Source organism: Vanellus vanellus (genome assembly GCF_965231255.1).
Source record: "Vanellus vanellus genome assembly, contig: HAP1_SCAFFOLD_35, whole genome shotgun sequence".
Classification (NCBI taxonomy): Eukaryota; Metazoa; Chordata; class Aves; order Charadriiformes; family Charadriidae; genus Vanellus; species Vanellus vanellus.
This window is the reverse complement of record NW_028128889.1, coordinates 1,178,491-1,192,641: the sequence shown is the minus strand read 5'-3', so window position 1 is coordinate 1,192,641 and position 14,151 is coordinate 1,178,491. Positions and strand designations below refer to the sequence as shown.

General features: G+C 51.5%; 2 protein-coding genes across 2 annotated transcripts; one reads left to right on the top strand and one right to left on the bottom strand.

Annotated features, from left to right (window-relative positions):
• Positions 1-3,633: 3,633 nt before the first annotated feature.
• Positions 3,634-4,590, bottom strand: LOC309683907 (olfactory receptor 14A16-like; the record flags this gene model as incomplete). The annotated part of the gene is made up of 1 exon (XM_082499890.1): positions 3,634-4,590. One exon carries the CDS (start codon positions 4,588-4,590, stop codon positions 3,634-3,636), a length of 957 nt encoding a protein of 318 aa, XP_082356016.1.
• A 7,652-nt stretch (positions 4,591-12,242) lies between these two features.
• LOC309683906 (olfactory receptor 5B21-like) lies at positions 12,243-13,232 on the top strand (the record flags this gene model as incomplete). Its single annotated transcript, XM_082499889.1, has 1 exon — positions 12,243-13,232. The coding sequence occupies one exon, from the start codon at positions 12,243-12,245 to the stop codon at positions 13,230-13,232; it is 990 nt and encodes a 329-aa protein (XP_082356015.1).
• Between the last annotated feature and the right edge of the window lie 919 nt (positions 13,233-14,151).

The window sequence follows — 14,151 nt, the reverse complement described above, 5'->3', positions numbered from 1 at the left end:
GTTTGTTCAGCATGGAGGAGGCTGAAGGGAACCACAGCAGGGGGGGGCTCATCCTCTTCACCATGCGGCCACCCAAGCATTGGAACAAGCGCTGGTCACCCTGAGAAGTCATGCAGTCCTCCATTCTTGGAGGTTTTCAATACTCAACTGGATCAAGCCCTGAGCCAGCAGGTCTGGCTGAATACCTGACCCTGCTTTGTGTAGGAAGTGTGACTACAGACCTCCCAAGGTCTACTCTGAATGAAAATGATGGAAGCACCCTCAGCGAGTTTGCAGACGACAGGAAGTTAGGCGGGAGTATTGGTCTGCCTGAGGGTAGGATGGCTCTAAAGTGGGATCTGGACAGGCTGGACAGATGGGCTGAGGCCAATGGTATGAGGTTCAACAAGACCAAGTGCCGGGTCCTGCCCTTGGGTCACAACAACCTCATGCAGCACTACAGGCTTGGGGACGAGTGGCTGGAAAGCTGCCCAGCAGAAAAGGACCTGGGGGAGGGGGCGGGTGTTGGTTGACAGCCGGCTGAATATGAGCCAGCAGTGTGCCCAGGTGGCCAGGAGGGCCAAAAGCATCCTGGCCTGTATCAGGATTAGTGTGGCCAGCAGGATGAGGGCAGTGATTGTGCCCCTGTATTCGGCACTGGTGAGGCCCCATCTCAAGTACTTTGTTCATTTTTGGGCCCTTCACTCCAAGAAAGACGTTGAGGTGCTGGGGTGTGTCCAGAGAAGGGCAACGAAGCTGGTGAGGGGTCTGGAGAACAAGTGTTATGAGGAGTGTCTGAAGGAACTGGGGTTGTTTAGCCTGGAGAAAAGGTGGCTGAGGGGAGACATAATCAGTTTCTAAAACTACCTGAAAGGAGGTGTGTGAGACGACTTGGGCTGGACACAGGAACAACCACAAAACCACGGGTGAAAGACAAAGAACCAATTTAATCTCAATACCACGCAAATCGGGGAATCTCCAAAGTAACACCTGGGCAGAGGGACGAGAGCAGGGCATGCAGGCACCGCAGAGCAGGAGAAAGTCCTTGTTAGCAGGAGCGTGTGAGCTCCGACTTGCTGTTCTCACCTGCTTTTCAAGGGTTCAAGTAGTGGTAGTTTTCCACTGTGCTTTGAGCTGCTTCAGCAACAAGGCAGTGATCTCAGGTATGCCAGATAAGGTGTCCCTGAGTCCATCCCAGGCTTACGTTATCTAAGTGTGGATGTTCTACTTGTGAGCACTCAAGGCTGAACAACAATTAGTGTGATGTATGTGTTGTCCAGCAGCCCAGATGGGAGTCACTTGAGCATGTTTACAATCCTCCTCGCCAATCTTCCATTCTTTTCCCATAGGAGGTTGTAGCAAGGGGGAGTCAAACTCTTCTCCCAAGTAATAAGCGAGAAGACAAGAGGAAATGGCTGCAAGTTATGACAGAGGAGGTTTAGTTTGGATATTAGGAAAAATGTCTTCACAGAAAGGGTTGTCATTCTGTGGAACACGATGCCCAGGGAAGTGGTAGAATCGCTGTCCCTGCAGGTATTTAAAAGACGGGTAGACATTGTGCTTAGGGACATAGTTTAGTGGTTTAGTGGTGGTTTTGGCAGTGTTAGTTTGATGGTTGGACTCAATGATCTTAAAGGCCCCTTCCAACCTAGACAATTCTATGATTCTATGGTTCTATGACACTTCTGTTGAGTAACAAGGTTCAGTGTGGACCCCTTGCTTTCTAAACTCCTTTTTGAAGCCTAGGTCTGGCTGGGTCCGATCTTAGTCTCAGATTTGGTCGACGGTTCATGTCTAATGGAATTATTCTTACAACATTAATAATATGTGGGTAGCTATATGGATTCGCAGTGTGTCAGAGTATTAATTCAGCATGCTATCAGTCACTTACTGAGGATCCATCGTGGTTAAGGGATCTCTCCGCCTTGGGTAAGGAAGGATCTCTGAGTCTCAGATAAGGCATCTCTAACCTTGAGAGGCGTCCCTGCTCAAGGGGAGAGTCACCTGGCGTGCTGTCCGCCTGCAATCCAGGGAGAGCTCACGCTGAGCCCATCCTGATGGTAATATTGATGGAGTGAAGTAGTTGGCTGCTCATCAATAGTATAGACAAGACAGTTGTGTTTCACTCTGGTATCTTGTTCTGAACATTGGTTAACTTGTACTTTTGGTTTTGAAACCACCTAGGTTGTCAATGAGTCAGTGGTCGTGATCTCCCCCTGCCAGAATTACCTTTTACCCACTTCTCCTCTGATCTTGGCAGTTCCAAGTGGTTTTCTGGGTTTGCTGACCAGGCCTACAGTTCATCGCTCTCTTGACAGGAATACCCTGCTTATCAACAATGCTACATTGTCTGCTGGTTCGTTCCTTAATTGCATTGTAAATAAATCATGTCTAATTACTATTTCTGTTTTTAATCTTAGGTAAATAATTAAATAGGGTTGGGGCAGTACAGAGGACTTGAGCAGCAGCAGGTTTCCTTGGTGGCTTCAATTAAATTTTACATTCCGTTTTCCTGGTTTATATCAACGTTACTACAAGATGATCATATTTTGAAGCTCCTCAGTACCCAATTCTTGCCCAGTCCCAGCCATGTCCCACACAGGGATTCACAGGCAGCCCTGCTCGAGAGTCTACTGGGGTCTGGGCCAGGAGAGAGCTGGGGCTGGGCTGGACGTTCCCTTGATACAGGTGCTGAGCCCAGCAGGAGGATGGAGATGGCCTCACAGCAGCACTCATCCATAAACCTGGGGTGAGCGGACAGTGCTGGAGATGGTCGGCGAGCCAGACTGGGGAGTAACAAAGGCCCTGGGCCACCTTCCCAGTGTGTCCATGCCACCAAGGGCACAGACCAGCCTCCTCTCTCCTGCACCTCCACGCCTTTGAGCCCTTCCCCAAGCCCTGGCACTGCACCACAACTGCTCTGGTGTGACTCCTCACCCTGCGTGGTCACACAGGACAAGCCAGACACTGAGGATTTTTACTCCTGGGCACTTTCCAGCCGAGGTGGCTCCATCCCAGCTCTCTCCCAGCTCCCCTGGCCTCTCTCCATCCCAGAGATGGCCCCACAGCAGTACCTGCCCCAGGGTGCTGCAGAGCTCTGGGAACTCACTCCAGAGCCCCAGCCCCTCGGGAGGGCACAGCAGCTGCTGGGGGGCAGAGCAGGGCCAGCCCCAGAGATGGGGGGCATCTGTGGCACAAGGACAAGGCAGTCAGCGGCACCCTGTGTCCTCCTCTCCAGGCTATTTGGAGAGGTCGGCAGCCCCTCTGGGCCACCCCCTCTCCCCAGGCCAGTACAAGAGCCCTGGCCCTGGGGATCCTCAGGCAGCTCCTGCTGCCCCGGTGACAGAGCGGCCTGCCCCAGGCTGCTGCAGCCAGAAAGGTCTCTTCATTTCCCACTCATTCATGCGCTGCTGATGGTGGGTCTCACAAAAAGAAGTTGCAGCTGCCTCATTTTTTTTCTTTAAATACAAAGAGAGCCTGAGTCTTATTTTACCCAAAGTCTCTGAGTCACACAAGACAGGTGGATACTTAACACGAGAGGATGAGTAAAAGAATTTCTTTTCAGAAAAGATCATCACAAGGGGAAAAAAGACAAAAAGAAGGAAAAAAAAGGAAGTTATGTCAGGCTTGGCCCATCACAAGACACATTGGGAATCATTTGCAGAGGAAGGTACGCAGTTCATGGCTGCTGAAAAAATGTCTAATCCACTTCCTCAGGGCATCCTTGATCTCTTTGTTCCTCATGCTGTAGATGAGGGGGTTCACTGCTGGAGGCACCACTGAGTACAGAACTGCCAGCACCAGATCCAGGGATGGGGAGGAGATGGAGGGGGACTTCAGGTACGCAAATAAACCAGTGCTGATAAAGAGGGATACCACAGTCAGGTGAGGGAGGCACGTGGAGAAGGCTTTGTGCTGTCCCTGCTCCGAGGGCATCCTCAGCACAGCCCTGAAGATCTGCACATAGGACACCACAATAAAAACAAAACATCCCAAAAAAAGAAAAGTACTAACCAATAGAAGCCCAACTTCCCTGAGTTTTGAGTCTGAGCAGGAGAGCTTGAGGATCTGAGGGATTTCACAAAAAAACTGGTCCACAGCATTGCCTTGGCAGAGTGGTAGTGAAAAAGTATTAGCTGTGTGCATTAGAGAATAGAGAAACCCACTGCCCCAGGCAGCTGCTGCCATATGAACACAAGCTCTGCTACCAAGGAGGGTCCCATAGTGCAGGGGTTTGCAGATGGCCACGTAGCGGTCATAGGCCATGACAATGAGAAGAAAATACTCTGCTGATATCAGAAAGGAAAAGAGAAAAACTTGAGCAGCACATCCCAAGTAGGAGATGGCCCTGGTGTCCCAGAGGGAATTGGCCATGGATTTTGGGAGAATGGTGGAGATGCAGCCCAGGTCGAGGAGGGAGAGGTTGAGGAGGAAGAAGTACATGGGGGTGTGGAGGCGGTGGTCGCAGGCGATGGCAGTGATGATGAGGCCGTTTCCCAGGAGGGCAGCCAGGTAGATGCCCAGGAAGAGCCAGAAGTGCAAGAGCTGCAGCTCCCGTGTGTCTGCGAATGCCAGGAGGAGGAACTCAGTGGTGGAACTGCTGTTGGACATCAGCTTCACAGGGAGCTGCCCAAGGAAGAGAAGTTATTGACAGGTTAGGACAAACATTTTGCAATATAACTCATTATTTCTCATAGAAACGCTCCAGTTTTCTTATTCCTTAGCAGCACCTTTGTTCAGCTTCATTTCTGGAGCTCCTTTGGTTGCTGTTGGAGTGTGCCACGAGGAGCTCAGGCTCCACTGTGCGCTCCAGAGTAGTCGGTTCTACTCTGCAACGGGGCAAGGTGGGGATTTAGCTTTCCCACTCACAATTTAAGTCAGATTTTAGCCACTCATAATCATAAGATTACCAGGGGAATATTTTTTCAGAGCTGAAACTGTCAGCATCTTTCCTGTAGTCTGAGTGAACTGCTGCATCTGGGGAGATGCAAAAGCATTGCCTGTGGCTTAGGGCAGAGTGAGGAGAGCTGGTCTGTCCATCAGCCTTGTTCCTGGCTCCTTTGTGCTTGGTTTGACCTGGAGCACATTCACTCTTGGTTTGACCTGGAGCATGTTCACACTGTCATATTATTTCCCCAAAGAAACAGAGGACAGTGGAGAAAAGAGGATTCACTTACAGAGTGCAGATCTGCATGGCAGGACCCACAGGGTGGGTGTCTGAGCTGCAGCTGAAACCCCACTCCCCGGCAAGTTGAGGGGAAGCCCAAGGGCGGCACAGACAGGAGGGGGAGGAAGAAGGAGCATCACCAGGGTTCTCTGCAAAGGCATGCAAGGTGAGGGAGAGCCTGCAGAGACGATGCTGGAGCTCTCTGTAAGCTGAGGCAGAGGGCAGTTGGTGTTTGTGTTGCTTCCCCGAGACTTTTGCATCTTTCAGCATAATAGCTGAAGAGTCTCTGTTCCCCACCCAAACCTGAAAGGTGAATTTTAATTCCTCCTTCATCACCCAGCCCACCCAGAGTAGAAAAGTCAAAGCACAGACTCCTTCACTTTCAGGTTACCCTCATAAATATTCCCCTTGAAAAGTCCCCTCGGGAACACCCTGGGGGTGATCTGGAGGTGTGAGCAGCCCTGCCCCACGCAGCACCCTCTTGACAGCAGAAAGATCCTGCCCTGCCCTGCCCTGCTGGGGATCGCTCCTTCCACCCGCAGCTTCTCCCCGCAGTGCCATGAAGAGCTCCCCGGACAGGCTGAGTGCTGCCCCTGGCAGGTGGCAGGGTCCCTGCCCTGGCACACAGCCCCTGGGGCACAGGGACCCTGCTCAGCAGGACAGAGCTGAGCACCCTTGGCTGCACACCCACCCGCACAGCCCTGCAGCCGTCCCCGGGAGAAGGCGGCCGGCATGCCCGTCCCTCTGATGGTGCAGCAGGGAAGCCCTGCTCTGGAGCGCGTCCTTCTCCACACTCAAATACTCTGAGCGCCGCCCCGCCAGATGCTATCTACGCTCATTTTCATTGACCGGCAGCCAGAGACTTACTGTGTTCAGCGCTGAGCAGATTTCTCCCCCAGTGAACTCTCACCATCCTCCAACTCCACACTGCCTTTAACTCTCACTTCTCTCGTGTCTCTTCAGTGCCTGCAGGCAGTGCCTCAGCCCTGCTGTGCTTTTCCGGGGAGCTGCTCCTGGGCAGAGCCGCCTCTCGGCAGCGCTCCCACTTGCCGTGAGCTCTCTCCATCCCGGGAGCCCGGCCCAGCTCAGCAGCAGAGGACCAGCCCAAGGCGGCACTTTCTGTGCCCCCTCTGGGCTCCCTTGAGGTGTCCCTGGGGCTCCAGGGGAATCTCCTGTGAAAGAGGCTGAAGCAATCACTGATGTTCCCTCCTTCACCCGGGAGGAGACTCTGACTTCCAGCAGTTTCATTTCTCCTCTCACAGACAGAGTTAGCTCTAAATATCACCTTTCCTTGTCTCATCATTAGACAGGACACCCAGACAGTGCCAGGGAGGGATCTTCTTCACCCTGCTGAGGGAAGGGATGCAGCTGCGTCAGTCAAGGAACCTTCTTCTGGGTTTGTAGTCCCTGGGCTTGAAGGGGACTCAGCTCCTCCCATGACTGCCACAACCCCACAGGTGGTGGGATTCCTCTTGCCTCAGCTCAGATGTGCCCAAAATAGGCTCCTGCAGGGGAGTTCCTTCTTTCATCTCCCATTGTAATTACTGGAGGTGGAGGCCAGGAGCGAGCTGTTCAGACACACACACCCCTGGTGACATGTGAAGTGCCAGAGGGGACCAACATGGATGCTGGAAGCTGAAAGCTCTAATGGAGCAGCTCATAGAGACAGGGCAGCGTCTGGGGACATCTTGTTGGGGCTCGTAGGAAATTCTTTTGGCCAACTGAAATGACAGCAGATGCCCACACGTACAAAAACTGAACCTGTAACAATTCCTTATGTCCAGGACAGCCTATAGAGGTCTTCAGCTGACCAGATGGGGTCATGTGCCATTGGGAGAGAGAAATCTCTCTCTTTCTTTTCTCCACCAGCTGTATTTTCTCCATGTCCTTTGAGTATAATGACAATGGTCTCATGTGCATCTCTTTATTACGTAACTGAATTCAGGGCAACTGCATCTCAATTTCATGTCCTGAAAGTGCTGCGTGAGATGCCAGGGCTCTCCAGCACAACTACACGCAGCTGACACAGACACCTCAGGTCCTATAGAGGAACCCCATCCCCATTCAGAGTCATTGCGTGCATCTCAGAGCGCTTTGGTGCCTTTGGGTTACTGACTGAAGCCCACCACTGCAGTGACAGAAGGTGTGCCTGTTCCCTACCCAGTAGATGCAGGGAACTGCATGAATACAAAGAACATCACACCAGGGTCTCCACTCAAGTGCATACCCTCTCAAACCCTGATGGTGTTTCCCCCATCATTTAACCATCCCCTTGATGATACAATCATGGATGAGGCCAATGATTTTCACAGTTTGCCTGTACCATAGCATGTACACTCCCAAGGACATTTTCAACATCATCTCTTCCTTCCTGACATCCGCTTCAGCTCCCCCAAAGCCCCTCAGGCCTGCAGAGACACCACAGACAGCAGGCTCCTCTTCTGCTCCGACTGCACAGCCCATCCCCGTTTCTCTCTGGCTTTCGGGGAAAGCCCAGTTCGCTCTTTGTGTGGGCACCTGATTTCTTCCTTACATTGCCATCGGCCATCCACTCCAGCGTGTCTCTGCCATGGAGCAAAGACTGTGCACACATGAGGTCTTGGAGGCTTGGTAGCAGGTTTCCCCATGGCAAGTCCACTCTCAGCCCTGGTGCCGCAGCCCAGACATGCACCGGTGCCCTCAGCTTGGGGCACAGGCAGGAGGAGTCCCACGTGCCATCTCTTCATTCACTTGAGGGGAATAACAACGCAGGTGTGTTGGGACAGCCCACGTGACTGGGGTGCTGTGATGAACGGGCAGAGGATGATGATGAGAGACAGGCTGGAAAGATCAGGAGGGGAGAGCTGTCAGTGCGAAGGAGATATGCTTAGATATGTGGAGCTCCTCTATGGGACCGACAAATGGAGTGAGCCCTTATGGCTGAGGGTAAGGGGAGAGGCTGGTAAGGGTGACGTTGTTGTGAGAGAAAAAGAAGACCAGAGGGCTCATGACCTTGCAAAATGGCCTTATGTGCAAAGTGTGAGCATAATTTTCCTTAGTTTCTCAGTCCTTATGTGTCCCCCGAAGGGGTCTGTAATGACCTGGTGTTCACTGGAAAGGAAGCACAACAGTGTGCAGACAATCGTTGAGGTTTCTGGATGGTGACAGCTCGGGAGGTGGGTCTTTATAGCACAGCTGCCTGATGGGCCAACTATGGTGACCAAGAGCAGGTCACGGTTGTGAAAACCAGTGTCGCCCTCGGCTGTCATTCCCTTAGCCTCGCAAGGGGTCAAACCCTTGAGAATGTTTTAACACCACAAAGAGTTCGGTGAGGCGGGAGCTACTGGCTTTGCAGCTCCTGGGCCCCTGACAGACTAACCAGGAGGTGTGTGTGTGGCTTAGCCCAACGATTGGCTACGTAAAGGCTGAACCTCTCTTTAAGAAGTTGTAAGAGTGTGATAGGTCAGAGCTGACCTCAGTGCATGTATTCACCCCTGGCAGTGGGGGATGTCTGGGGTAATGACAGTGAATATTTAGAGGCCGGTAACAGATCAAAGAATATAACACTGTCAAGTATATTCTTTATATATGTGTATATTTATACACATGAGTATATATTTATTATTTGCTATAACATTTCAAGGAGTATCAAAAGTACATATAACATGTTTCTACATATTTCTAACATTTCAAAGAACATCATATATTTTGATACAGCAAACCAAGGACTGTTTTTGCATTCAAAGACTGTAACTGGCACCTTAAATTAGTACCTTAAGCCCAAATTACAGCTGTGACTGAATAAAACTTCTCCTCCTTTCCCTACATCATGTGGTTGGAGTGTTCCTGGCAAAGCACCTGGTTGGCTCAGTGGGAGCAGATGCCGAGTTCTCAGGCCCATAGCTCATCAGATGAGCTTTCCTGCAGAGGAGACAGCCAGGTGGGAGGCAGGAGCAGGAAAGAAGCTGTCTCCGTTGCCACCATTGCACCATTGCCTGAGTGCAGCCTGTGCAGTGAAGGTTCCAAAGCAGTGAGCTGAGGGAGCCCACTGAGGGCTCCACTGGCAGCTGGATTAGAAGGGAAGGGTGGGCTCCAGCTGGAGGGCAAACACCATAGAGGTGGGAGTCAACAAATAGAAATGGGATGGGATAGCCTGGGCATGGGCTCCTGGGGCTGCGTCTGATGCCTTTGGGTATGTGCAGTCTCTGCATGGAGAGAGAAACGTACCAAAAGCATTCAGTGTCCAAAGAAAGGCCATAAACTGTGCTGGCAAAGGAGTTCCCCCTCTTCCTGGACCACCACCAACTGGATGAGGAGTGAATGTGCCCAGCTTGGACTGGGACCCCCAGCACCTTCCTTTCAGTGTGAGGCTCCCAAGATAAACTGTGATTCGATATCTCATGTCCATGAGAGCAACAGCACAAACGTCTGTGTCCTTTGGGCCTCCCTCTCCTGCCTTTCCAGCCAGGGCAGAGGAACAGGAGAGTGTTCTCCCAAAGTGGAAGCCCACCAGGACTGGAAGGAGCCATGCCCACTTGCTCCCCTTGGCTAGCAAAGGAGCAAGGGAGGCCCCTGTGCACCTCCTGTGCAGGAGAGAGGACACCTGTCTGGAAGGACATACCCACCGCTCTGCTGCCTTCAGCTGCCAACAAGGCAGGTCCCTCTGCCTCAGAAGGTCTGAGGCTTTCTCATGCTGTGTGAGCTGATGCAGTCATCTGAAGGGAACTGAGGTGAATGCGATTTCTGGGGATTTTCTTGTTCTGCTCACCAAATTCAGAGCAGCTCCTGGTTCAGTTTCCCTGCCTCAGTTTACATCATGTTTCATGGGGGTCAGCAGTGCCTGGGGCTGTTAAAGCAGTTTCTACCACCTCAGAGCTTCCATCCCACCAGAGAGCCAATTATACTGGTTCTACTCTCTGCAAATCCTCAGGGGTGACACGTTACAGCGAGAACCTTTAGAGTCTCCTTTCTGCTATAAACCCGGGCAGACTTGAGAGATGAGGGAGCCTTCAGGTGCTGCTGGAGACTCACCTTAGCAGCTGCTGGGAGAAGAGGGCAAGGGCAGAGTAAGGAATGAGCCCTTGTTCAGAGCTTGTGGTGAGGTCCAAGAAGTGAAGGTCATGGTAGGGAAGAGGCAGAAGGTAAGACGCTGAACTTGGACTTCATTGCCACGATCCATCAGAGCTGATGTCACTGCTTCATGATGAGGACTGCAGGTTTGTGATGGGTGTGCGGGGGGCTGTTTAGGTCTGAGTGTTATTAGTCAGGCTGCTGGGTCTTTGAAGAGAAGAAATGAGAGCATCGAGATAAGAGCTTCAGCCCCGTCCTTTCCTTCATATCATCCCACCCCAGCTTCCACCTTCCCCCAGACACCCCTGGGCCCCCAGCTCTGCACAGTGACATCCCAGGGACAGCCCCGGGACACTCTGCCTCCTTTGCTGGGCAGGCGGGAGAGCATTTGGGCATGTTGTGTGCAGCCACATTGCCTGTGCCCTTCACTTCATCCCTCACAGGGCTACTTCAATTGTCTCAAGATTTGGTTATTTTTTTGTTGTTATTGCTGGGTTTTGTATGTTTTCTCACTCTCAGAATTAGGATTATGACCATGTAGTTGTTGGGGTTTTTTTCCCAGCTCTCAGCTTTGTCACTCCCCTGCAGTGGAGAGGGCTGGGGGTATCAGGCATTCTGAATAGTTTTTGGCAAACTCTCGGCACAGTTCCTTTGATTATCCCCGCTGGAACAAGTGCATTCCAGCCCAAGAGGTGGGTGTGAGGCCCTTGGAGGGCACTGCTGTTGCACAGATCTGTGTTTGTTGGGCATGAGCCTTCTCCAATCATGCGCTGAGGCATGTCCTGGCATTGCCAACGCCCCTGACCCTGATCGTATCCCACCTCAGCCCCAGCACCCTGCGGACACCCCGCTTAATGTCCTGCTTGCCCAGGCAGCCCCTCAAGCACAGCTGGCCATGCCGAAGTCCTGCTGCTGGGCTGGGATCTGCAGGCAGGCATCCTCAAACCCCTCAGGAACCACTGCTCATGAGGGAAAAATGTGAAGCAACAGGTTCTGCCCAGCAGCTCCCAGTCACAGAGTCACAGAGCGGCTGGGCTTGGAAGCCACCCCAGCATATCAGCCTGTTCAGCCCCCGCTTCCTAAAAGCAGAGTCAGCTGAGGCAGGTGGCTCAGGACCATGCCCAGTCAAGTTTTTAATAGCCACAGGGATGAAACCTCTGCAGCCTCTCTGGGCAGCTCTTCCAGTATTTCACCACGCTATCTTTAAATTCCAGTTTCCTGTATTTCAATGTGTTCTTTCTTCTTGGAACCACTGAAGGGAGCCTGGACTTGCCTTCTTTTGCCCTCCCATCCTTCCTCCCTGCACAACCTCTCCCATGTGCCTTGGCTCACTCCCAGTAACCCCTTCCCTATTTTTTTTTTTTTATCCCTTCCTCGTCACATTTTATGCCGTATTTTGACCCGCAATGTGGTTTTCAGCATGCTCTCTGGCAGTCCCCCAGCACAGTGCCTTGGTCATCTGAGGCAGTATCTCCTGACCTGCCCTTTCTCAATGGGAGGGATTTGCCTGTTGGGTGGTGGGGAAGGAGTGGGGTGGGAATCCTTTCCTCCTCATGGGGGTGTTTCAGAGAGCTGTGGCGACTCACTCTGCGATGTGCCCATCCCTTGCTTTAGAGGAAGGGTGGTGTCTGCCATGACGCTTCACACACTGGGCTTTTTTGGAGAGCAGGGTTTGTTTTCTCTGGCACACTTTGTCTTTCCTGAGAGAAGAAGGATGTTGATCCTCAACACCTATAGCACATCTTCCACAGGCGTATGAAAGTTATGTGTTTCTGTGTGAGCAAATGCATATCATAGATTTATTGCACAGTGAGAAAGAAGAACTTCCATTGGGCAGCTGGCCTCTAGAATCTGCAGAGGGTCTTCTGGGTTGAGCATTCTTTACCTATCAGGAAGAACATTTGTTTTTCTACTTTCACGAGGCACGAAACACAAACTCATGTGAAGAGAATAACGCCCTACACAAAAAAATATTGAAGGTAAACACTGAAATGTGTTTCTTTCTCATAGGTCCTCTTTGGAGGAACTGAAAGATAAGGAAAGTTGCATGGCCGAAGGGGAAAGGGACAACGGGACATCATCCACCGATTTTGTGCTGCTGGGAATAAGTGGCGTCCCCACAGTCCAGAACCTGCTCTTTCTCCTCTTGCTTATGATATACTCAGTCACCGTATTTGGGAACATCCTCATTGTTGTGCTGGTGGTGGCAGACCGGCACCTGCACACCCCCATGTACTTCTTCCTGGGCAATCTGTCCTCCTTGGAGACCTGCTACAGCTCCACCATCCTGCCTCGGTTGCTGGCCAGCTTCCTGACTGGGGACAGCAGCATCTCTGCACACGGCTGCCTGGCTCAGTTCTACTTCTTTGCTTCCTTTGCCACTGCTGAGTGTTACCTGCTGGCGGCCATGGCCTATGATCGGTACTTGGCCGTATGCCAGCCCTTGGTCTATGCAAGCCTCATGACCTGGAAGGTCTCTGTACACTTGGCAGCTGCCTCTTGGTTATCGGGTTCACTGCTGCTGGTGGTAGTCATAGCCGCCTTGTCGCAGTTGCAGTTCTGCGGCCCCAAGACCATTGACCACTTCTTCTGTGATTTTACCCCATTGCTGGAGCTTGCCTGCAGTGACACCAGAGCAGTCACAACTGTTTCTTTCTTGTTTGGTACCTTGGATATAGTTTTTCCCTTCCTTTTCACACTGGGCTCCTACGTGTGCATCATAGCTGCCATCCTGAGGATCCCATCCAGCACAGGCAGAGAAAAGGCCTTCTCCACCTGCTCCTCTCACCTCACTCTCGTCACCATTTTCTATGGAACCCTCTTTGTTGTCTACATGGTGCCTAGAAGAGCTCCTCTGAGGCAGCTTAATAAACTGTTCTCCTTTTTCTACACCATCCTCACACCCCTGGTCAACCCCCTCATCTACAGCCTGCAGAACAGGGAGGTCAGGGAGGCACTCAGGAAAATCATGAGGAAAGCCCTGGTCCTCACCCAGAGCTCATGGTCCCCTGTTGACACAGGCAAAAGACACTTCTAGCTCCTTTGAAAGCTCTGGATACCGGCTGGCTCTTCAGAAGTGCGTGCCACTGAGACCACTGGTGCAGTGGTGAGGGGAAGATAGCAAAAAGTCCTTGGAGAGAAATATCATTCTTTAAAAACCAAAGTTTAAAATGTCACACATTTCCTTTTTTCATGATAATAAACTCCTTGATGATCTTACGTGTTGGAACTGTTGAAGTGTCAAGGTTTCGTTTTCTGATGGAGGTAAGAAAAGATATTTGAACTAGAATATTATCTAAGGGCCACCAAGAGGGCACCTTTCTTCATATGGGTACCCAAGATGGGAGTCATCTCCCCCTGTGGTGCACATTTCAAGAGCTCATAAACACTCACAGAAAGAAAGACTGTTTTTAAACAGAAAGATTAGTTTAATGGGCTCTAATGACTTCAGTGCAGTGGGGGCGAACAAAAGCACAACTCTGGTACTCAACTCCGGTACTCAACTCCGGTACTCAATTCCACCACTGTTATCACCAAAAACCAAACCGGTTTCATACTGACACTCACCCCTGATGTGCCATATCTCTTGCCAAAGTCCTTTGACACTGATCAGGTGCTCAGAGCCTTGTCTTGGTAAATGGAAATATCTCTAATATTTGATATTGCACCACCTCTCCTGGGCCCTTGCTGCTGTGTTTCGCTCCGAGTGCTTTCTCAAGAAAACCCTAAAAACTAGCTCTCTCAGCCTCTCCTGGCACATCAAGTGCTCCAGGTCTCAACCATCTTTCCAGCATCTGCTGGACTATATAAAGTCTATCACAGTCTCTCTCATGCTGGGGAGCCCCACACTAGACATGGCAGTCCTGATGCGGTTCCCAGAGGGAAAGCATCACTGCTCTTTCCCTGCTGCCTCTGAATTTGCTAATGCAGCCCAGAATGCTGTTGGCATTCCCAAT